General features: G+C 43.4%; 2 protein-coding genes across 2 annotated transcripts in view; one reads left to right on the forward strand and one right to left on the reverse strand.

Moving 5' to 3' along the window:
- BTBD17 (BTB domain containing 17) lies at positions 1–7,736 on the forward strand. The gene is made up of 3 exons (XM_029283990.1): positions 1–94; positions 5,216–5,492; positions 6,656–7,736. Exons 1-3 carry the CDS (start codon positions 1–3, stop codon positions 7,734–7,736), a joined length of 1,452 nt encoding a protein of 483 aa, XP_029139823.1.
- Positions 7,737–9,590: 1,854 nt separating this feature from the next.
- Positions 9,591–24,448, reverse strand: part of KIF19 (kinesin family member 19) — a 46,039-nt gene continuing 31,181 nt past the window's right edge. The window contains exons 10-20 of the mRNA XM_029283985.1: positions 22,512–22,659; positions 21,700–21,874; positions 21,317–21,515; positions 20,873–21,143; positions 19,801–19,922; positions 17,269–17,423; positions 15,016–15,121; positions 14,760–14,867; positions 13,821–14,213; positions 11,336–11,495; positions 9,591–10,544 (exon numbers count right to left, since the gene is read on the reverse strand). Of these exons, the coding sequence (XP_029139818.1) occupies positions 10,390–10,544; positions 11,336–11,495; positions 13,821–14,213; positions 14,760–14,867; positions 15,016–15,121; positions 17,269–17,423; positions 19,801–19,922; positions 20,873–21,143; positions 21,317–21,515; positions 21,700–21,874; positions 22,512–22,659 (1,992 nt within the window). The 3' untranslated portion in view covers positions 9,591–10,389. The remainder of the gene's footprint in view (positions 10,545–11,335; positions 11,496–13,820; positions 14,214–14,759; positions 14,868–15,015; positions 15,122–17,268; positions 17,424–19,800; positions 19,923–20,872; positions 21,144–21,316; positions 21,516–21,699; positions 21,875–22,511; positions 22,660–24,448) is intronic.

Consider the following 24,448-nt stretch of genomic DNA (forward strand, 5'->3'; position numbering starts at 1 on the left):
ATGGCGAAAGGACTAGGGACCCAGCAGGCTGCACCCCGGCGATGGGCCTGCTTCTTGGCTGCCCTGTCACTCCTGTGTCTGGCTGTCCAAGCAGGTAAGAGGACAGGCTTCTGGGAAGGGACTCTCCAGGTGAACTTGCTGGACTTGGGGGGGTCACATTGCGAATAGTATGAGTGTGGAAACCCAAAAACAGCTAGAACGGGGAATGGCAGAACATCTGAATCAGCAAAGGCTTTTTTAAGGGACGCTCTCCAAAAGTGCATTAGCCATGTGCAATGCATTTATAATAGATTTTTTTAAAAAATCAAATACGGTAGCCTTAGTTTGTCGCATGGCTTTAGCATGAGGAAACAAGAGGGAATAAGTTGGCCTTTTCTGTTCCACAGCAAAGCATTCCACATTGCTGACTCCCAAGGTTAGAAAAGCGCCTGGCTCATATTCACCAACCCAAGAAGTTGTGGTCTTGCTCCCTATTTTTTTTTATTATTAAAAGTTTTATAAAAGTTTTACAATATAATTGCCCCCCTCTCCAAAACCCTCACCCCCTCCCCCCTCCCTCCCCCCCACTTCCCAGAGCTAATCACAGGGTTAACAATGGAATAATCATATTCTAACTAACATTAATCAATTATTAGAATAACAAATCTGTAAAATCCTTTAACTCTCTTTTTAACATAAAATATATTAAGATTAGACACAATAATAATAATATCATATTAATAATTAAAAATAAGGATAAATAAACTATATAACAACAATAATACGCTAAAATTCACTCAAAAACCAAATGGAACTTTTTGGTCCCATATTTCTTCTCAATATAAACTATCCATCTTCTCCAAACCAAAATATATCTTTCTTCATCTTCTCCAAACCGAAATATATCTTTCGCTCCCTAACTATTAAAGCTCCTTGAGAGAACAATAGTCTCAAGTCAAACCAATGTGTGTGTGGCTTGAACAGAGGGTTCAGACCATGGTGGGATTCAGCCAGTTCGCACCACTTCGGTAGAACCCGGTAGCTAATTTTTTGTTGCCCAGGCCCAGAATGGACTTCCGGCAGTGGCATCCACAAAGAGAACCAGTTGTTTACATATTTGAATCCCACCACTGGTTCAGACCTAACTTGAACAGAGTGAGGATTCTCACAGCTTTGAAACTCTGGCCCTTTCAGCTTTCACCTAGCTTGGTCCTGAATTCTGTTCTGAAAATGCCTTGGTATCCCATTTGTCTTCACAACAGCTGCTTGGATTATGGCTGAAATAGAAAAGGAGGTTTCAACAATAACAAACAACACAGATACACTTCGGTACCTTTTCACTGCTGGATTTCATGTTGATCGGAAAGGCTGCATCTTTTATTTCCAATCGCCAATTCAGTTTGATCAGAGCTGCATTTGTTTTTAGAGGAAGCTAATCCTTTGGCTGAGATAAAGATTTTTTTAACAAAATACAGTCTAGACCAGACTCACTTGGCACTGAAGGGTGCAAGAAAGTCAAAAGGAAAAATCTGGGTTGAATCAGTTTATAGCCCAACTGGATGGGAGTTTGAATGGGATAAAAATTCATGACTGTATTTTGACTGTATTTACTGTGCTACCACCTAAGCAAAAAGAGCAGTGATATTGGGAATCAGATTGTGTTGTTGTATTTTAACTCATTTTTTTGACATTCTAAATGTTAGCTATTAGCACTTTGTGGCAAGCCAAAGGCATGAACTTTCTCCGACTGTGAACAAAGAAGTGGGGTGGGGAGTTAGAAGTCAGGATTAAAATGAGAAAATTGCCTCATTAATATGCTCTGCCTCATGGCGAAACAAGCATATCAATTTCCCACAGCCGAATGCAGGAAGCATCTCGCATAAATATCAAACAAATCTGGAATACGGATATGTGGAACCACACAAAAAGACCTGCAGAGAGATGGACAATATGAGGCTGAAAGAGGACATTGTGTGGTTGTTTCACCAGTGCCTTTCTTTTTTGAAGTGACTTCAATAAAAGTGATGTTTTCCTAGAAATAACCACATTGGGTGCATTTCTCCTGAAGGAGAGAGACTTTTCCCACCGCACTGTGCCTCTTTGTCCTTGAGAGAGAAAGAGAGAAAGTGGGTTTGTTTACTTGTCTTTGAATGTTACCCTTTTATCTCTTGCCCAAGTTGGACTGGACACAAAAACCAACCCAAGAGAAGGGGAATGTGAACAGGCTCAGCTTTCTTTTCCCCCAGGGTGGCCCTGAAACACATCTTGGCTCGGTGCAAGCATTTAATTCACGGGACAGCAGCGATTTCATTGAGTTAATGATGGCTAGGGAGCCAGAAGCTCAGATCCAACTCCTGAGAGTCATAACGTGAATGCTCTGACACCCTCAAGGAATAGCAGGAGTAATTGCTCTCCTCCTGAGCTGGAGACCATCTGGGGCTACAGAGTGTAATTATAAAAGGCCATCCCAAATTGCAATAAGCTAGACATGGTGAGGCACAGTAAAACCCTGAATGTGCCGGTTGTCTGGTTTTACTTATACAGCTCTAGAAATGATTACTGCAGCTTCTCAAAGGCCAGGGATATAATTCTTCTTCTTCTTCTTGTGCCATATCCGTTATCGGACGTCGGCGAATAACTGCACAAATAAAGGTAAATAAGAATTAATGCTCATTTTCTAAAAGTCAACGAACTAAGCACGTCTCTTGGATGGTTGGAGCCATCCTTGAGCATCTTTAAACACAGTGTTGTTGGGTGCACCAAATGAAGAGGATTTCAAAAGAGTGAGCACCAGAAATCATTTCTATCATATAATATAAATGGATAATGTGCTCTGAGATCGCCTTGCAAGTCCAGATATTATTTATTTATTTATTTATTTATTTATTTATTTATTTATTTATTTATTTATTACTTACTTACTTACTTACTTACTTACTTATTTATTTATTTACTTATTTACTTATTTATTTATTTATTTATTTATTTATTTCCTGCCTATATTATTCTTATGAATAACTCAAGGCAGTGAACACATCTAATCCTTCTTCCTTCTCCTATTTTTCTCATAACAACCCTGCGCGGTGGGTTGGGTTGAGAGAGAGAGGGGTAGGCAACCTTGGCTCTTTTATGACTTGTGGACTTCAACTCCCAGAATTCCTGAGCCAGTATGGCTGCCTCAGGAATTCTGGGAGTTGAAGTCCACGAGTCATAAAAGAGCCCAAGATCACCTAGCTGGCTTTTATGACTAAGGCGGCACTTGAATTCGGCGTCTCTTGCTTTTTAGCCTGGTGCACATTTATTCTTTATATCTGTCTCGCTCCCTGCATCAGTGATTACTTATCAGAAACACACATACAGCATGCATGCAAACACATTTACACTTTACATCAAATCAAGGATAGGTTGCTTTCTCTAAAGACTAATGACTATTTCCTTAGGAAAACCACAACCCTCAAGAGAATATGCATAATATCAATTTATCTCCTTTTAATAAACTCCAGTAAAAAGATGTTGACCGAACCTTTGGGTTCCTTGTGATTCAGAAATCACTGAATCCAATATCCAACACAACATCACTCCTTTCATATAAGCAAAGTGGTTATTAAAACCTTTATGACAAGGCATTGCTTTGGCCCTTATCATTATTCTGCAAATAATATTTCTCATAGCTTTGAGCTAAGAGATTCTGAAATTGGGACGGCCCTGAACAAGGAAAAAAAGTCTATCCCTGATTCCTTGTATATGCGGATTGTAGCTGCTTGATTTGTGTGTGCCTTTGAATCAGTGTTTAATGCTGGCAATTACTTGGATTAATTTATGCAGTTTTCTTGGCAAGGATTTTCAGAAATAGTTTGCCCTTGCCTGCTTCCTAGGTCGCCCACATGACCTTGTGCCTAAAATAGGACAGAACTCATGGTCTCCTGGTTTCTAGCTGGTGCCCTAACCACTAGACCAGGGGTAGGCAACCTTGGCTCTTTTATGACTCGTGGACTTCAACTCCCAGAATTCCTGAGCCTACCCCTGCACTAGGCCAAACCGGCTCTTTAGCTGCTTGATAAATGGCAATAATAAGGAGCAGCATATCCTACGAAGACACTGCAAGCAGAATCCATCCTCGAGCCCCTATTGTTCACTTACACCAACTCAAGGGGAGTCATCATTGTTGCCCATCACCCGGAACCTCTACCACAGAGCCCAGAAACAGAGCAATATATCTAACTAACAAAATCATTTCGAAGTTTAGGTAAGGAAGCAGTTCCGGTTGTGAGCTCTTTTTTAAAAAAAAAAATTATGTGAGGGGTAGTATGTAAACTTAATTTGATGGGCAATGTTGCGTTCTCTGCTAGTCATTAAAGCCAATTGGAGGCACCCTTAGAAGAGTAGGAAGCTTGATTGTGCAGCTAAATTATCATTTACCGCTGGAGTCATTCCTTGCTTTTTCCCTTCCTGTTCTTTCCAAACACCGTGGTTAACATTCCAGTGACTTTTGGCAGAAGTAAACTGAGATCTGAGATTCCTAGAGGATCCTTTTCATGGCCAGCAGGTTCTCTCAAGCCCCATTGGCTACAACTCAACAGCAGGGCTCCCCATCATTCTGAGGCAAAAACACATGAATATTCTAGTGGAAGCTATAAAATTGTCTCTAACAACAAGGACCACAAATGCTGTCCAAGCCCGGCAAAAGAATTGTAGCCCTGTTTAGTCCACTCTGCCTCCTCCAATGTGAAGGGAATGAAGTAAAAGAGAAATCTAGGGAGCAATTTTGTTTCTTTCCCTAATCCAAGAAGGCATGCATGTTTGATGGCCCAGGGACCCCAATTAATGCTCATCAATGCTAGACAGAATAAATAGCCATGGTTAGCTGGAAATGTAACTAAAAGTAATTACCTTACTTTGAATTCTTTCATCCTCTACTGAATGTTTAGGTGTCTGCTTAGCTGCATGGAGGGGAACCTTGGTGGGGTAGGATGCCACAGAAGAAACTATGCCATGCTCTGTTTGTTTTCCCTCTTACTTGCATAAAGTTTGGTGCAAAACTGATTTGAATTTGCTATGAGGATATGTAACAAAGTCTGGTTGCAAAGGTATTCTATCACACGCTCTCTTGGCAAACTCCTCCTGGCTTGTACCAAACCTTAATAACAACACATGCCAGTTGCACTGCATTTTTTCCTGTTTTTCTGGCTGAATAATCTCACTGCCCATTCGTGCTATTTGGTCCCGTCGACTGCAGTCCAGAAGGCAGATACCATTGGGGATCCCACAGTGGCTACCATCAACCATTCACCCTTACAGCTGAAGCGGCTTCAAGAGCTTCTACTCAACGGGAACTCCAGCGACACCACCCTGAGGGTCCACACCGCTGGCTCCGATGAAGTTAAAGTCTTTCACACCCACCAGCTGATGCTCAGCTTACATAGCGAGATCTTTGAGACTCTGTTGCAGAACCAGACCGTACTTGACTTGCACGAACCACCGGACAACGTGGCCCTTTTTGAAAAGTTCATCAGGTAAATAGGTGCTTGCTTGCTCTCCATACAGAGAGGGAGGGGAATTTCATGGATTAGAAAGTAGTGCGTGAATTGTTTTCATTGACTCCATACAAGGACGGGTGCTATGTTTCTGAAGGCAGAGTTTGTCTCTCAGATTTCCCTCCCTTGTGCCTACTGACCTTGTTGACATGATCTTGAATAAAATGTCAGCAATAAACAGGTTTGAGGACACTACTTGATAAGATATTAAGGGCTTTTCTGCATGGCTCACTAACCATAGTACACGGGTGTCAGACTCGATCGTGTCACGTGACGTATCGTGATGTATCGCAATGTTTTTTGCCTTTGCGGAGCTGAGGTGGGCGTGGCCTGCGTGTGATGCATCCGGCCTATGGGCCGCCAGTTTGACACCCCTGCCATAGTTCAACTCATCCTCCTGGGCTATTGTGAAATTGCCTATACTCCTCTTGGCTCTTCCAGGGTTTCCCACCTTCCACTTGCTGTTTAAACCCTTTATAGGACGTTGTATTGATGTAAGCCTGGGACACGGACCTGTCCTCTTGTTACCTGCTTGAGATTGCTGCAAGCTTTTTCTCTTACAGGTCATTTGTCACCATTTTTCAGTACTGTTCTCTTTTAGGCAGCAGGAAAATTGGGGTTCTTCTGTTGTACCAAAAGGTCATCATTCCCATTTTTGTGACCAACTTGTATCAGACCTAGCAGCACAACTATAGATTATTAGGGCTTAGAAAAATAGCAAGAAAAGATTTGGGGAGCTGGGGTAGGGAAGCAATTATCTTCTTTAAGTTTGGGACTGCAGTCCTGTTGGGAGAAGAGAAGTGAGATAGAAGTGGCTCTTTAGCCATCACAGTAAAAGTGCTCCTGTTCACTTAACCAGAGCAAACAGTGCAATATCCAGTGTGGGGGATGGCTGGATGAATTTTTTTAAAAATGCCCAGCAATTGACACATATCCAGATTTGATACTTATAAGAAATGCATACTACTTGTACTACTACCTGTGGTGCTGAATCCACTAGGGGATTGTGTAGATAGCTAAAGAGATAAATCTCACCACCTCTTTCATTCCCATTAAAAGGGAAGTTTTATTGTAAAATGTAAGCATGATGATTATTTAATTTGGCATGAAAAAAATGGATTCTTATTGCCTTTTTTCTCTAGGTATCTGTATTGTGGTGAGATCTCCGTATTCCTCCATGAAGCCATCCCACTTCATCGTCTAGCCAGTAAATACCACGTGTCCAGTTTGCAGCGAGGGATAGCCGAGTATATGAGGGGCCACTTGGCTAGTGAATCAAGCCAAGGCCATGTGGTGGGATGGTACCATTACGCAGTGGGGATTGGTGATGAGGCTCTGCAGGAGAGCTGTCTCCAGTTTCTGGCCTGGAACTTCTCTGCTGTCATGAGTAGTCCTGAATGGGCCTCTGTAAGCCTAGATTTGCTGCTATTGTTGCTTGAAAGATCTGACCTGGTCCTCCAGAGTGAATTGGAGTTGTACACAGGCGTAGAGAAGTGGATTATCACCTATGAGCCTGAGGACCCTGTAGTGGAGAAGATCCTAAGATCCCTGCGTTATCCTATGATCTCCCCTAGCCATCTTTTCCACCTGCAAAAACAGTCCCTGGTGATGGTGAAGCACTACAGCACCGTGCAAGATCTGCTCTTCCAAGCTTTCCAGTTCCATTCAGCTTCCCCAATCCATTTTGCCAAATACTTTGATGTCAATTGCAGTATGTTCCTGCCCCGTAACTACCTCTCCATCTCTTGGGGGTCCCAGTGGGTCATTAATAACCCTGCTCGAGATGACCGTAGTACCAGTTTCCAGACTCAGCTGGGCCCCAGCAACCATGATTCTGCCAAGAGAGTTACATGGAACGTCCTCTTCTCTCCCCGTTGGCTCCCGGTGAGCCTGCGTCCTGTCTATTCCGACTCAGTCTCTGGGGCCATCCAGCCTATCAGAATTGAGGATGGACGCCCCCGTCTGGTTATCACTCCAGCCACAACCAGCTCAGATTTTGCAGGTGTCAGTTTCCAGAAGACCATTCTGGTGGGTGTCAGGCAGCAGGGCAAACTCTTTGTCAGACACACCTATAACTTCCACCAGAGCACAGATGAAGTTGCCGATTTCCTGATATACGCTGACTTACAGAAACGTACCTCCGAATACCTGATCGACAACTCTTTGCATTTGCATATCATTGTCAAACCCGTCTACCACTCACTCATCAAGATCAAAAAATAGAAGGAAGATGGGGGAGAGACAGCTGGAAACATCATGGGGAGAGAACCACTGGTTGCATTGAAGGATAGCAGGGACTCTACCATTCAGTAGAGTATTAAAGTGTCTGATGCAGGCTCTGCATCTTTAAGTCATACTGGCCCTGTTGGAGAAGCTCTGAGAATTCATTGTATAAAATATGCTTCCTTTGAATCGGAGGACTTTCTTTTCTAGAGGCAATTAATCCGGGAGTGGAGAGTTCTCTCATCTGTCTGTCCATTGCTTAAGGTTTCATCTCCCTTCAGTTTGAAGACACTCAGGTAGAACTGGAGATTCTCATGGTGCTTTGGAATAGGTAATTATCAAAGATGTCCCATAGCAAGACTTTGTCTTCCTTGCCTAATTAGAAGCTGCCTTATGCTCTCCTTGTTTCCCCATGAAGTTTTGTTCCCTTGAGATAATTACAAACGGATATCCTGACTGAAAAACCCCTTCGGAATTAGATTGAAATCGATGTGTGGTTATTCTTCTATCTACCTTCAGATCTCCCTTGCCTCCTCTAGTACTTTAGATGCCAACTGCAGGGATAATTTTGTTATGTGTGAATTAGGATGTAGTTCTCTGAATCATTGAACATGCTTCTGAAATATGGATTTCTGCTAGTTTTGTATTGGAAGTGTTATTGTTACTTGGTCTATTGTCTCCTTAGACATGGAGATTCTGCAGATTTTTGAAACCATATAAAGTTCTGCAAAAAAGTTAAAAAAAATCCATTGTTTGTCCTATGACTACTGCTATTGTCCATAGCTTTTAAACAGAACCGAGTTGAGATTGGACTAGTAGGTGGAAGAGTAACTAAAATATTACAAAACTGGTTGAAAAACGGGCCATTATTTTTTACACCCTGTGTGATTGTGTGTATGTGAACTAATAGCCGGACAAGTATCTTTTCAGCCCTGTGCAAAACAGAAATGTCTATCATACCTACTTCCATAAAAAATCTCTAATGCAGACTGGAGATCCCCATCTCCTAATACCACATATTCCGAATGATCATAAGCAACTACTGCAAAAAATTTACTGGGCACCACATTACGTACTCCTAGTTTAAAAGGTTTAAGATGCCAACTCTTAAATCAACATTTAAAAATGACAAATGTGGCAAGCTAGTCTTCTCACCATCACTGTTCCTTCGCTGTAATATTCTCCTAATTAGAGTACAAGGCAACATGGCTAGATGATGCCTGTGGGGCCTTTTTAACGTGATAAATGAAAAACAAACCAATCTTTGTAGATCTATTATATAGAGATATCAGAATATCTCTTCCAAGGCTTTCACTACTATCCTTACCAAGTGTGAGTCAGTGGTTTATTTCTTGACTGCTGTTTTGCAGTTGACAGTCAGTCCTAAAAGTCAGAAGTCATCCACTCTTTCGATGTCTTCATTGCTGGTTGCTGTATTTGTTGTCATTTGTTTGGTGTTTTTTATATTTAATCATTCTTTCACTATGCTCCTTGGCTTTCATTACTAGGGGTCCCAGATCCTTTGCATTGTCCACCAGCACTGTACCTGAATTACAAAATCATGCTCACCTTCTTCAATCCAGCCTCTCCTGATATATATTCAATATGCAAATTGACTAAATAAGGAGAATGTACACAGATTTGTCTGTGTCAGTTTTTAAGCCAGTCTTTTGTTACGTTCCATCCGGACTGTGGCTTCCTGTCCTATATATAAGTTTTACATGAGATGTTCTGGGATTCTTATTTTTCTAAGGACATCCCACAGCTTTGTAGGGTCAGAATCATGTGTATTGCAAGAAGGGGGCCTTTGAAACAAAAATTACAGGAGACTGGAAAGATTCTGGAAATACTCTGGTGCTGCTATTAGACATTGTTCGCTGTCCCACTTTATTTACAGACAGAGATACAAAAGGCAACATTTGGGATTCCATCACAAACATATTTTTTTTCGCATCTACTTGCTGAAAAAAGCAGTAGTGAATTGTTTTGGAAAGAGACTTTGTTGCATCCAGCCCAGTTAATAGGATCATCTAAACGTCCGTGTAACCCCAAAGGTAAGTATAACCCAGTCATGAAACTAAGGATGGTGCTTGAGTGACAACAGCCCCCCTTAGTAGAGAATCATGGCCTTAGGCAGACATAGCATGGCCTTCAAATGTTGTCCACAAACCTTTTCCTCTGAAAGTCGTTGTAAAAAGGTGCTAGTTAAATATATTGAAATTATTTGCTTTAGAACGATGCAAAAGTACAGCAAATGCACACAGCATATCATCCTATTGCCAAGTTACACCAATGCTGTGACACTGTATCCTCCTCTAACACATAGTTTAAAAACTAAAAAAGTTGTGCTTGCACAATAACAAAACTTCCGCATCTATCTTGGTACTACAGCACTGGATTTATCTGGTGACAGCCTTCCATGTACCCATCCAGACAACTACTCATTTCAATGTGGGGAAATGTAGTCCTGGAGATTAAAAGTTTTTGTGGCTAGAAAATCCTCTTGGCAGCAGCACTGCAACCCACCAGGCAACCTTTTAAACCTTCTGTTCAAGTTAGCAATTTCCCTCTAATGCCTTTAGCCACAGTGTCCTGACTGGCCATCGGATGCACTTCCCTGAAGCATCTCAACTTCCTTGTGTTCCTCCAGAGCTTAACATCGCCAGTTCTTCCCATCTTTGCCAGGAGGGTTTGTCCCGTTCGCCGTGACATAGTTCAAGCGTGGCGCGTACTGACTGGGCTGGCTTATTTTCTTGGAGATGCCACTTTGATGGGAAGCAACAGAAAGAGAGGATGCCTCACTGGGACCTGAAGGAATAAAACCAGAAATGAAAAAGAGGACAATCATCAGGGTTTGAACTTGGCTACAGCACAAGCCAGGGAATAACTACATAGCCCCTTAACAGTTATCATTCTTTAGGCTGACCTTTAGTACAGCTGGGTCATCCCAAAACATCTTTTTTCTTTTCTTTTCTTTCTTCCCCCTTCCTCTTTCTTTCTTTCTTTCTTTCTTTCTTTCTTTCTTTCTTTCTTTCTTTCTTTCTTTCTTTTTCTCTTTCTTTCTTTCTTCTTTCCTTTCTTTTTCTTTCTTTTTTCTTTCTCTTTCTTCCTTCCTTCCTTCCTTCTTTTTTTCTTTTTCTCCTTCCTTCCTTCCTTCCTTCCTTCCTTCCTTCCTTCCTTCCTTCCTTCCTTCCTCTTTATCATTCAAGTCACTTCTGGACTTCCTGGACTAGTCCTTGCATTATTTTTGCCAATGTTTTCATCAGTGCTTTGCTATTATCTGATATTGAAAAAGAGAGCAACTGGCCCAAAGTCACCCATCTGGCTTGGTACCTAAAGCAGAACTATAACTCATGGCCTCTCAGTTTCTAGCATTAACCATTACACCACTACAGCTGGCTTTCAACCTTCAAATGCAAGCTGGTAATGATTCCAGACATATTGCTCTAAAGTAAAAGAGGTAGATTTAGTATGCGCAACTGCACGACAGACAACTTCTGTAAGATGGTGGCACTCAAATTCTCAGCTGCAATCAACAGAGACTTTGCTACACTGAGGAGCATGAACAGAAAACTGTGATTTGGCTGATGCTCACATACCCGAGGAAGGCTGGACTTGTAGAAGCCTCACTCTGGACAACTGCAAGGCAGTTTTTCCAATGCCACGGATATTGTTCATTCCTCCTGCCGCTACTATCTTGTGTTCAGAACTGCTTTCTAGGGGGTGTCGTCGAGAGGCATTGTTCTTTGAGTCCTGCAGCTGCCGGGGGCAAGAGATGAACACACAGGTTCAGAGGGATAAGGAAACTCTTTTCTCCCACCATGAATGATTAAAGCACACATTAGACTCCATAAACCAAGAAAAACACACTGAGTTTCTTCTAAGCAGTTTGCTTTATTGTTGCTCACCTACAGACAGAAATCTTGCCAAACTAAAACAGACTATTTGCACTATTAAATATATACACTGAGAATTCCTAGGGAGGAACTATCTTAACACTCTTCTTCCCCCAACCAAACTATCTAAACTTTGCTATCTCTTGTTCCTCTGGAATGCAACTTCTCCCTCCTGGGACTCTGGACTATGTTCCATCACACACCTGCAAGGAAGATTTGAGTGGGAGGATTTAGTGCCAGCCTGGAACAGAGACAAGTATCTGCTGGAGACTGTGCCAGTCATGTACTCTGAAAGATCAGAAAGTTTTCTGATTTGGTAAATAAAGGAAAAATGGTCCGACTTGATAGGTAGACTTTTCTTGCACAGAAGGCATTCCTGACCTGGTTCCTCTAGATGTGCATGACTCCCACTTCCATAGCCCTATCCAGTTAATTTTACCAAGGACCGTGAGGGATATACAGTAAGCATTCCGGTAGGAGCCAGTTCAGAGGAAGTTATTCTATCGGTCCTCTGCTTCTGATTTTGCATCACTGTGCTTTCAGCAGCATTCACACTTGCCATTTATAATTCCCAAAGTTTCATATGCTGATCTCAGGAGAACTCAGGAACTTTCCTGAGAACTTTCTCAGGAAAGGGCAACAACTCATTGCAGTAATAATTCACTAATGTAGTTTCTGGAATCTCAGAAATGAAGGGGGGGGACCTCACATGAGCCTTTGCAAGCCTGCCTTAAGGAGAAAACAGAGGAAGCCTATTACCCTTTAGGACAGGGGTGTCAAACTCAATTTCATTGAGGGCTGCATCAGCATTGCAGTTGCCCTCGGGGGGCCGGGTGGGTGTGGCCAGGGTGGGTGCGGCCTATTGGGTGGGCGTGGATGGAGTGGGTGTGGCCTACTGGGTGGGCGTGGCCAGCTCTACATCATTTGTGTCAAGGGTGCCTGTGGGGGCCTGGGCAGGAGTGGGACAGATCTGAGGGTCTCTGGCAGAAAGGGGTGGGACCAGGGCAGAGCCCATCAAGCCAGATATGTGAAGTAGGCGAAGGCCATTTGCTGGCCACTTCCAGGCGATGGTGCATTTCTTCATTCCTCACAAAGGGTGACACCTCCCCAGCATGCACCCAGGGGGCGGGGCCGACACGGCAGGGGCTGGTTCCTCGCTGTTTCCAGATGGCCTTGTGAAGCTAAGTCTGAATGCATTTCAGCATAGATGGCCACCACAAAATTGTACATTGCTCCTGGCCGGCCTGGGCCAGAGCCAAGGCAGCAGAGGCCGTTCCCTCACTGTTTCAAGGATGGCTTCATGGGCCACATGAAACCACTTCGCAGGCCGCATCCGGCCTCTGGGCCTTGTGTTTGACATGTCTGCCTTAGGACATTTAATCAGGAGTTTATTAGGCAAATCTAGACAGCATACTAAAAAGCAGAGACATCATCCTGCCAACAAAAGTGCATATAGTCAAGGCCATGGTTTTCCCAGTTGCAATGTATGGATGTGAAAGTTGGACCATAAGAAAGGCTGAGCGACAAAGAATTGAGGCCTTTGAACTATGGTGCTGGAGAAGACGCCTGCGAGTCCCCTGGACTACAAGGCGTTCAAACCGGTCAGTCCTAGAAGAGATCAACCCCGACTGCTCTTTAGAAGGCCAGATCCTGAAGTTGAAACTCAAATACTTTGGCCACCTAATGAGAAGGAAGGACTCACTGGAGAAGGGCCTAATGCTGGGAAAGATCGAGGGCAATAGAAGAAGGGGACAACAGAGAATGAGGTGGCTGGATGGAGTCACTGAAGCAGTAGGCGTGAACTTAAATGGACTCCAGAAGATGGTAGAGGACAGGAAGACCTGGAGGAAGGTTGTCCATGGGGTCGCGATGGGTCAGACACGACTTCGCAATTAACAACAACAACAAAAATTAGCTTAGGGCACTGGATAGCATCACTGTAGCGGGACAAGGGTTCACTCAAAGGCTCCCTAATTGGACCTTGAAGACGGCAGCAGTACATCAGCACTGGGGTTCTGATGGTGATCTTGTGGCCTGCTAGTGAATTCCTACTTATGCCTGATTATAGCAGAAGCAACCTGATGGGAGTTAGCCTTGGTCCTCAGCTATCAAAGAAAAACCACCAGGATACCATCAGCTGCGAATCTGAATCTTAGCTGGTCACAGTGTTGGGATAGGGGAGACGTACCCTCTGGCCCGTAACCTCGAACGAGCGCGACCGCCGTCTCCTCCTCTTGGCCTCTAGAGATTCTTCCCTCTTCTCAAGTTTCTTGCTTCCCTTTTTGTTAATCTGGAGCCAGGGACCAGGGGAGTGTCTGGGGACACGTCTCCCAGGAGCAGTATCCCCGGTACTGCTTGACAGATTGTCCTCGCTGATGGCGTGCTGCAGGCTGGGACTGGCCGGCTGGCAGAGGGCGGGGGTTTCCCGGCAGAGGGCGTCCTCACTTTCACTCAGAGAGTGGAGGGAGAGGTTGCTGAGCTCCTTGGTTGGCTTCAGCAGGTTCAGCCTGTCGGATTCCAGCACCCGAGAACGACGCCGGGCAGCCTTCACCGCAATGTTTTTGATGCCACTCGCCATCTCCTTGTGCTCTGCCAGGGGAGGAAGCATGTAGCAAAATTACAGCTTTTTCCTGGGTGGCTTTTGCCAGAGTGCCAAGAGCCTGGCAGGGAATAAGCCAGAAAGCAGCTTTTAGGTCTGTTCAAAGTGGGAGGGGTCCCTCATTGCACTGTCTTTTTCTGGTCTGATGGGTAATTGGGGAGGAATGAGGAGGCAATAAGACTTCCTACCTAGCGAGTCAATAAAATAGGCCTCAGCTGCAGACTATTAGCAACCTAACTACTCATGGAGCTCCGTGAGGAAACACAGAACCTCTAAGTATTTAATTATAGGATTTGCATCCTGCCTTTATTCTGTACAACTCAAGGCAGCATAACTAATGTTCCTGCCTATTTTTCCCACAACCCCCACCCTATTGTGGTGGGTCGAGCTGAGAGAGAGAGTGACTGGCCCAAAGTCATCCAGCTGGCCTTTAGAGTTGAGGAAGGACTAAAACTCACGATCCCGTTTCCTAGTCCAGCCCTTTAACCACAACATGAATCTGGCTCTCAATCAATGTCTAGCAAATGCCCGTATCTCACCTCCATGCATCAAGATGCTGTCAGAACAGTGATCACTGCTGTCAGGGGAAGAATTTTGGTGGCTGCCCAGGATAAGCAAACTCTCTTGGGGTGTGTACTGTGAAGAAGAAAGGCGGCAGGCCGTGTTAAATTGTATGGAGAGCTTTCCCCGAACGTTACAGCTCCTCCCCTAGTGTAGCAGTGAGATCGTGTCCGAATAAAACCATCTTATGCATGTTAAGCCCTCTCTTCTCTACTCGTCGTACCTCTTGACTGACCATGCCGTTGACGTGGATAGGAGGTGGAGTCATCACTGCTGAATATTTCATCTGCCGAGCCCGAGGACTCGCCTTGAACACCTGAACTGGTTCACTGTTGAGAAAAGGAAGATCAGCGTCCGCTGATTCCAGCACAGCACTAGACAAACATGGCTCCAAACTCCCCTTTTTCTGGGCTGCTAAGTCTCCATTGCAACGAAGTCTCCATTTAACTGGCCAGACGGCCAAAATCAAGGTCATGCTGTTTTTAAACGGAAAACACACACCACAACTGTATGTTATAAGTTCTAACAAGGCTTGAAAGAAAGGAGAGAGAAAAAAACTTCTAAAAGAAAATCCTTGTCCTGTCTCTGTACGCGATGCAGTCCTATCCACTGGAGATCCTGGCCTGAATTAGATCTGATGAATATCCTGATTGTGGCTGAATGGGCTTGGGTTCTTTTCTTTTCCTTTTTTTGTTTTAAACCCATTCTCCCGACCTTCCAATATGTCCAATGTTAAAAATATTTTGCTCCATTCAGTGTTAGTAAGTCAAATTTAACTGTTCACCTTTACATAATCTTTACTTCCTTCTGGTTCACTCTAATATCCAACTTTGAAAGTCTCATCCTATCGTGTTTTTAGAATTAGAATACTTTATTTGACCAAGTGTGATTAGACATACAAGGAATTTGTCTCCAATACACACAAAGCAAGAATAATATTTTTTTAAAGAGAATTCCATTTCCCATAGATTTTATAATTAATCCTGAAATTTTATTTCAAATCCACATACATGTTTAGTCTGTTTGTAACTCCAGAATAGGAAGCTGGTCTTCATGACAAGCCGTTTCAAGAGAAGTAGGGATGCAGATGGGGTGGGGTATGAATTGAAAAATAAGGAAGAAAATGTTCAAGACATAGTAAGAGAGCAGGGAGGCCGAGAGGAGTGGTGGAGAGAAACGTGAAAGAGAAAGACACGGCATCTAAGAAAAAGAAAGACAAAAAGGAGTGGAGAATATCTATTGTGAGCAGTGAAGGCCTATGGAAATTTGCACTGGTTCTCTTAATTGGGCTTTGGGTCCAGGAAGCCTTTCGCTCCTTTCACTCCAGAGTTGACTATCCAGACTTTTCAAAGACCTTCTTTTCATACAGTTAGTCCTCAACTTATATAACAGTTCATTTAGTGACTGTTCCAAGTTACAACAGCACTGATAAAAATGACTTATGAGCGTTTTGCACACTTATGACCCTTGCAGCATCCCCACGTTCGTGTGTTCAAGATTCAGATGCTTGGCAACTGGCCTGTATTTGTGAAGGTTGCTGTGTCCCAGGGTCATGTGATCACCTTTTGCGAACTTCTGACAAGCAAAGTCAACGAGGAAGCAAGACTCATTGAACAACTGTGTTACTAACTTAACTACTGCAGGATTGACTGTGGGATTGTGGGTATGTTTTTGTTTTTAAATAGGTTGTGAGCCGCCCTGAGTCCCGTCGGGAGAAGGGCGGGATATAAATCAAAATAATAAATAAATAAATAAATAAATAAATAAATAAATAAACTGTGGCCAGAAAGGTCGTAAAATGGAGCAAAACTCATGTAACAACAGAAATTTTGGGTTCAATTATGGCCATACGTCAAGGACTACCTATATACTTTGGTGGGTGATGCAAATTGGAATAACATATACTTTGGAATTGGAATAACAACAACAACAATTGGAATTGGAATTGGAATTGGAATTGGAATAACAACAACAACAATAATAACCAAAGAGAGAAGCAACTTAGAACTAAGGAGAAACTTCCTGACAGTTAGAACAATTAACCAGTGGAACAACCTGCCTCCAGAAGCGGTGAATGCTCCAACACTGGAAGTTTTTAAGAAGAGACTGGACAGCCATTTGTCCGAAATGGCATAGGGTTTCCTGCCTGAGCAGGGGGTTGGACTAGAAGACCTCCAAGGTCCCTTCCAACTTTATTATTATTATGTGGCTTTACCAAGGTGTTGTAAAGTGGTATTAATACTTCATGTGATCTTGATTCTATCCCTCTGTTAATGCAGCCTAGCACTGTGTTGGCTTTTTTGGCAGAAGCTGCACACTGCTGGCTCATATTTAAGTGATTGTCCAGTAGAACTCCAAGATCCCTCTCACAGTTGCTACTATTGAGCAAGGAACCACCTGTGCATTTGGTTTTTCTTGCCTAAATGTAGAACCTTACTTTTTTCGCCCCTTCTGAAGAGTACTGAACAGATCTTACCTGTCTGATGCTGGAACAAGGGGTGGGAGGGTATTCTTCCGAGAATCCCGCCAAGGCAGCTGTTGACCCTCAGAGCCCAGAGTCTTGACACTCTCTTGGTCCGAGTCCAGAATATTTTCTGCAGGGAGCGGAGGAAGCTTTGGCACAGATGTCTCCTGCACATAAACATTTTCTTCGTTTTAACTGTTTTTATATTTATCTTTTTACCATTCTATAAGCCACCCAGAGTTGCCATCGGTGAGATAGGCGGGACATAAATTTAATAAACAACAAATAACAGAATGAAATAATAAGCAAACAAATGAGCAATTTGGAATAAGGCAAAGGTGGAAGAAGTATTTTAGAGATTTTTGTTTTTGAAGGGTGGAATTGAAAGAAATGCTACAAAGGTTAGGGTCCAAGAAAAATACGGTTGAAAAAGATAACACAAATACTGTGAGAATGTTGAAAAATTCTATGGCACCAGGTGTAGGCAGCGGAACTGGGAAAATGTCAAAATAAGGAAATGGGTTTGTTTATATGCAATAAACACATAATGCAGTTGTTATTGTTCACTGTATGTGTAGGAAGAACCATCTGTTCTTGACCATTGGAAAATACTGTCACTGGGGAAAAGTTAGCAAAACTGAATGAAAAAAACACACAGGTTATTTGTTAAATATGCCTGGGAAGATGTCTGATAGAATTCTGATCAAAAGGGTATGAGAGATAACAGTGTGCAAAATCCAGGAAGTCTAATATGGCTTTAGGCAGCACAGAGGGTGCACACGCCAGGTTTTTATTTTTCAGCAAGTCACTGAGAAATGTATGAATGTGAAAAAGTTTGATTTAGAGAATGCATATGATAACTTGAATAGATTGTATTTATTGGATGTTTTGCACAAATATAGAATCAAATGTTGATTCTGGAGTGTGGTAATAAGTGATATATAACAGAAGCAAAGTATATGTGTAAATAAATGGAATATTTAGTGATTGGTTCAATACTGAGTAGGTCATAAAACAAGAATATATGATGCTCCCTTATATATATTTGAATAGAGAGCAGAAAATTTTAGATACCGTAGATATTACAAGGCAGTTGTGTTTGACAGTGAAAATTAAGTGAATGACTGAAAGTTTCACATAAACGGTAACAAATTAGAGCAAATAGTACCCCATCTGTATTGGTAGAATGTTTACCAAAGTTGGGAAAATGAATGGAGTATTTTTAAGATATACATGGTGGGTAAAAAGGTAGAATGTGTGGAACGAATGCCTGTTAAAAGAAGCAAAAATTGCTAAAGAGCATGCTTGTGCTTGCATTATTATGTGAAAATTGGATATGTCAGGAGGATCAAAATGTTAGCTGAATGTAGTGAGAATGGGTTATTTAAGAAATGCACATGATAAAACAAGAATAGAGTCAGGAATGAATGAATGTTGAATGACTATTGACTGAGTACAAGAGGAATACTCTTGGCATTATCTGACAAAGTTGCTCTACTTCACTCAGACTCTGGGCAGATCGACTGGAAGTGGCTGAGACACACCAGAGCCCTCTTATCTGGGAGGAGTTTGAACTGGTTGGTCCTGAGGAAGCGAGGAAAGTGATTGGACCCATGCTCTCTTTGTGTGTTAAGGCCTCCTGGGAGGAGGCATGTAGTTAGGTTGACAATATTGGACAACTTTTATCCAGTCTCCAACCTATCTTTTTTTTTGGGGGGGGGGGAGAAGTTTCTTAAGGGGGGGGGTTGGTGCTCACTCCACAAGACCCGGGATTATCTGGACCCCTTTCAGTCTGAGTTTAGGCTGGGATACAGTACTGAGGCAACACTGGTCGCATTTGCTGATGACTTTTGGGGTGGGGGTGGAGGTTGAGGTGGGAGTGGTGCAACTGTCCTGGATTTTTTAGTGGCTTTTGATGTCATCAACCATGGTATTGTTCTGAACTGGCTTCAGGGATTGAGAGCGGGAGGCACTCTCTTTCAGGGGTTCTTCTCCTTTCTCCATGGCCAGTTCCAATCCATATTGGGGGAGAAGAGATTATGCCTGAGGTCCCTGCACTGCAAGGTGCCTCAGGGTTTGGGCCTCTCACTTCCCCTCTTTAATATCTACATGAAACTGTTGGACGACGTCATTTGATGGCAGGGGTGCAGTATCACCGGTATGCTCATGGATAAGCAGCTGCCCATTTCTACCCCAGGCCAGTCAGGTGATGCTATTGTGGAACTGACCGTGTGCCTGGAGGCAATGAGAGTTTGAATGGGGAGGAATCAGCTTCAGCTCAACTCTGGCAAGATGGAGTGGCTTTGGGGTTTTGGACCTCAGGATCTGGTGATAAGTCATCTTTCACAAAGGGTGGGGTTACATTTCCCTGGACCGATTCCCTGGTGTGCAATTTAAGAGGATGGCTGGCTTCATAGCTCTTGCTCAAGTAGCAAGTGGCCGTCAAGGCTGGGGAGCGGGAAATCTGGACAAATAAAAAACATATCCAAAGACATTACTTCGGGTGAGGTGAACAGATTTCAGCAATGAGAAAAATCAACGTACCTTAAGAGCTCTAATAGCTGCTTGATCAACGGCTGTCATTCGATCTAAGCCCCCTTCTTCAAGCTCCTGCAAGTAAACCTGATATAGTTCCTCCAAGTGGGATGGGATCACTAGGTGAGACTCTGGCAATGGGAAGGGAAAGCGGAAAAGAGGTCACACAGGAGAGGCAAACATACCACAGAACTTTCAATACTGGTCTACAACTGAGATGACAGTCCCTCGTAGTATGAAGGGTATAGGACAAATGCTATCATTAGGAATGTATTAGAAGGACACTGAATACTTTTGATGGAAAAAGCATCAATGCCATGACTGCAATAGGCTAAGTCAGGGTAACAAGCTGCAAAATAATCCTGGGTCTCAAACTCATGACCTGCACGTGGCCCGTCAGGATGATTTTATAGAGCCAGTATCAATAAAGATAAGCCAGAAAAACAGAAAGCCCCTTGTTTACATATAGAACAGTACAGCAACTAAAATGAAGCACTATTAAGTTGTATGCTGCTTGCTCTTAAGGATACTTAGACACTAGAGATTTTTATGACAAAGTCTGAAAAGACTTCATTATTGCAACCTTCAGGTTAAAGAACTAGTGTTGATACTTCTCTCATTATGATTTGAGTTTGACATTCCTGAGTATAACACTGTGGGATGCCACAGAATTGTGAGGCAAAAAAAGATTTTACAATTGCATTTGTAATTTATAAGCAAAGGTAAGGCATGTCAACTTGAAAGAAAGGCTAGAGACCTCTGTTGTGCCCCAAGGAAGTCTGGGAAAATAGATGATTACTATACTAACATCTCTTATTTTCTTACACGCATCCTCCTCAATGCAAGAACTGGGGATCACAGAGCCCTCCCTCTATCACGTTGTATCAAGAATGTACATGCTCATATACCCACGGCATGCATACACACACACACACAAATACATACACACATGTACACATATATCTCAACAAATCCATTAAGTCTACATCAGTTCTCCTCAGTGGGAATTAGAATCCAACACCTCTGGAAAGCACTAAGCTAGGAAAAACCGATCTCCACTGGGCAACCTAGGCGGCCATACCATGAATGATCTGTCGTTGCTCTTGGATGATGCGGTGGCAGAGGCTGCGATAGCGCTCAAAGCGACGCACAGCTCGCTCCTGATGACGGATGAAGTTGTCCTTGAGAAGCGTACTCGACTGTATGGCTGTGTTCTCCACTTCCAGCTCATGTACCTTACACAGCAAACTCAGAACCTCTCTCTGCTCTTCTGAGCTGATGCACCACGGCAAGGCCTCCTCTAACCGGTGCCCACGCTGCTGTACTTCCCAGAAGCGCCTTTCCAGCTCTGCCTGGCACAGAGAAGAGGCAGAAAGTCACAGAGCCAATGAAAGCCACAGACACCGGATGGGAGAAACGTTGCTGACTGCTGCAGACTGCTCCGTTCTATAAAGCTGCAGCATCCCTGCTCCCTTCCCTCCCTTCCTTTAGCTAATATTCTGTTCACCCTACTGGCTTTTGACACCTTCTGCTTGTGAAGTTTATCCTGCTCCCCCAGGAGAATAGCGGTGTGTTCCCGAGCTGCTGCCACTTCCGCTGGCTCTGGCACATCTGAGAGTTCGTCCCCAGTGTCAGAGTCCTTCTCATTTTCATCTTTGTTGTAACTCTCTTTTCTCTGCTCCTCTCGCCACTTTTGGGCTCGACGTATCTTCTCCTGTTCCCAACTGCAAAGAAGAGGAAGAGGGGAAGGAAGAAAAGTTGAAGAAATGCATTATAAGTCAAAAGCCAGCAAATGACAGACAACCGGCATATCTAGTCTAAGCTCTCAAAATAAGCTGATAGAAAACAGTGAATTGCACAACCAAGGTGCTAGGAATGTGTCCTATTTGCTCCCTACTGTCTGCGTACTCAGCAATGGTGAGGAGGTGGCGAGAGTTCTCAATCTGTATCTCCATGTAATTATTCTCCAACTCCATGAGGTGGCGCCGCACATCCATCTGCTCCCGAAAGGTACTGATCAGCTGTTCCCGGAGCTGATCCATCTCCTGCCTCTCAAAGTGATTCCCACGGAGGTGTACTTCAGCTATACAAAGGGTGGAGAAAAGAAGTGTAACTGATATGGGAAATCCAGCCAAAGTGCAGAGAGAGAGAAAGAAGCTACAGAATAGCCGTGTTTTCGCTCCCTTTGTTCCACGCCTTTCCATTTCAGCCATGCTTTCTGCCTAATTGTCTGCATCTGACTTCTACAAAACTTTCAGTGCCTCATCAAATCTGTCAATCAGGAGATCCTTTATAATCTGTAAGGCAGAAATATCAAGTCTACTCAATACATGACACACACATATACATACATACATATACAATTCCCTTTCTTCTTTTTCTACAGGTGTCAAGATGCCGTTGCAGGCAGATTTCTGAAAATTTTTGAGGGATATGTAATGTAAGAATTTAAACCAAACTCTGCTGGATCAGGCCAGAGGCCTGTAACTTTCAGTTTCTTGTTTCTCATGGTGGCCAAGCAAGTTAACAATAAGGAAAATCAAAAGCATGTTGTGACCAATGACACCTCCTGCTAATGTCCCTTAGCAATTAGGTATTATATAGAAGCATATCACTTCTAGCGTTAAAGGCAATGCATAACCATGGGCTGAAGTACAGATAACCTCATCTTCCAGGAATACACAGTTTTATTTTCATGCTACAGCATCAACTCAGCCTACCTTGAATACTCCGGATGTCTGACCGCATTGGACGGGGCTCCTGTTGCTCAATTTTGCACTGCAGTCGATGAATCTCACGATGGAGGTCAGCAATGATACTTGTGTACTGAGCAATGTGGTAGGAGACGTTGAGATGGTTGCGCTTCACCTGTCAGGCATGAGAGAATTATGCCGAATGAATGCTGGAGTGTGCAAGGAGACTCTGGCAGCATCCAAGACCAGTTAATTATTTAAGGTTCACTAATCCAGAGTCTTACAACAATTAAATCTTTTTGTAGTGAGTAAAGAGAATGGCCTTGAAGAATAGAGAAAAGATCCAAGGCAAAAAACAGATAAAGGAGACTTAAAATCCAGGCTAAGAAATTAAGTTTGAAAGCATCTTAGAACCCCCTCTCCCCTTAATTCTTGTGAAGATGCACACAAGGAAATACATCCAGACTTGCAAGATTCTATTGCTATAGCTGTTATAATACAAATAACTTTAGGTCTGCGCAGTGTTTCTCAGTGTCGTCTACTTTATAGGGATGATGCTTTTTAAATACTAGATCATTCCATAAAATAGAAATGATACAAGAGTTAGAATCAGTGTATAACATAAAAACTTTGGTTGGAAAATCAACTGTTTAATTAAGTAGAGCCGGACAGATCAAGACTCTCTACATCTAATAAAAAGGCAAGAAGGAACCGAGTCTCATGGGGCAAATAATTCTGTAATCTGGTTGTAATTACGAGGAGGCTCTTTCTTTGGGTTTTTTTTTGCAACTGAATCTGAGCATAAAGAAGGGCTTCTTTGCCAGATTTCTGTTGTAATTATCTATGGCATCCGCCTCAATCAGCTCCATAGACCAGGCAGTGTTACAAAGAGTTTCTGCTTAAGTCATTGAAATATTGTAGGTTGATCTCTAAAAGGTTGCTGTAGAGCAGTGGTGGCAAACCTATGGCATGCGTGCCAGAGGTGGCACTCAGAACCCTCTTTGTGGGCATGTGCGCTGTCACCCCAGCCCCACCTCCCCCCACGGCCCCCTCCTCACCAGTAGTCCACCCGGAGGAGAGTCGCCCCCGAGCGTGGCCCGTGCAGAGCAGCACAGCCAAGGACATGGCAGCCAGGCAGTGGGGACAAGACTCCGCCCTTGTGGCCCATCGTGTGCAGTTGATGCGGAGGGCATGGCCGCCATGGCACTGCTGGGCCACCTGGGCGATCTGCAGTGGGCCGTGAAGGCGGTGGATGGCCCTGCGGACCGGCGGGGTGGCGGTGGTTTTGGGGCACTTGGTCTCTAAAAGGTTTGCCATCACTGCTGTAGAGCATTTCAAGCTATTGCCATGTCTCCAAAGCTATTTCATCTGATGATTGTTAAAGGATTAAGGAAGAGGACTTCCGGTTTTGCGTCGTAGTGACACAGCTGAGGGATTGCAGAGCTCTGCACCCCATGGCTGTTTCACCCTGCCTGGGGACCCTAAATGGATCTAAAGTCACCCTGGAGGGAGGCCCCCATTCCCCGTCGATCACGGAAAGTTGACGGTCGATCTGTTTGACCTGGAGAAAGCCCTCCAACCCAACAGGAGAAAGGCTAGCTGCACTCCGGTGACTAGCCCAAGCTACTGGCATCCAAAGTCCAAAAGCACCAACTAAGAACAACTGTGAACAGTGTGTTGGAGCTGGGTGAGAATATTGATTTTCTCGTCTCTATTTTGAAACTGATTGCCTGAAAAAGATCCACAAGAAGCAAAAAGTCTTCCAAAAGTGAGAAGGAAGGGGACCATAGCCCCACCATTCCATAGATAGAAGCGGCGATTTAATTTTTATGGGGGACAAAAATACATTGAAATGGACTAATGTAAAGCTAAAATTTGGATAAAACTGAAAACTATGGAAATTGTTAAGATTTTCCATTTAAAAGAATATTGATGAAATTATAAGAAAATAATCTTTTTGTTTT

This window comes from Protobothrops mucrosquamatus, unplaced genomic scaffold, assembly GCF_001527695.2.
Source record: "Protobothrops mucrosquamatus isolate PMUCROS unplaced genomic scaffold, P.Mucros_1.0 scaffold_99, whole genome shotgun sequence".
Classification (NCBI taxonomy): domain Eukaryota; kingdom Metazoa; phylum Chordata; class Lepidosauria; order Squamata; family Viperidae; genus Protobothrops; species Protobothrops mucrosquamatus.

Excerpts from the sequence above, each read along its gene's own strand:
- BTBD17 (XM_029283990.1), top strand. The coding sequence starts at position 1 with ATGGCGAAAGGACTAGGGACCCAGCAGGCTGCACCCCGGCGATGGGCC. Across the intron at positions 95-5,215 it reads GTGTCTGGCTGTCCAAGCAG|TCCAGAAGGCAGATACCATT; the intron begins GTAAGAGGACAG and ends CGTCGACTGCAG. Across the intron at positions 5,493-6,655 it reads CTTTTTGAAAAGTTCATCAG|GTATCTGTATTGTGGTGAGA; the intron begins GTAAATAGGTGC and ends TTTTTTCTCTAG.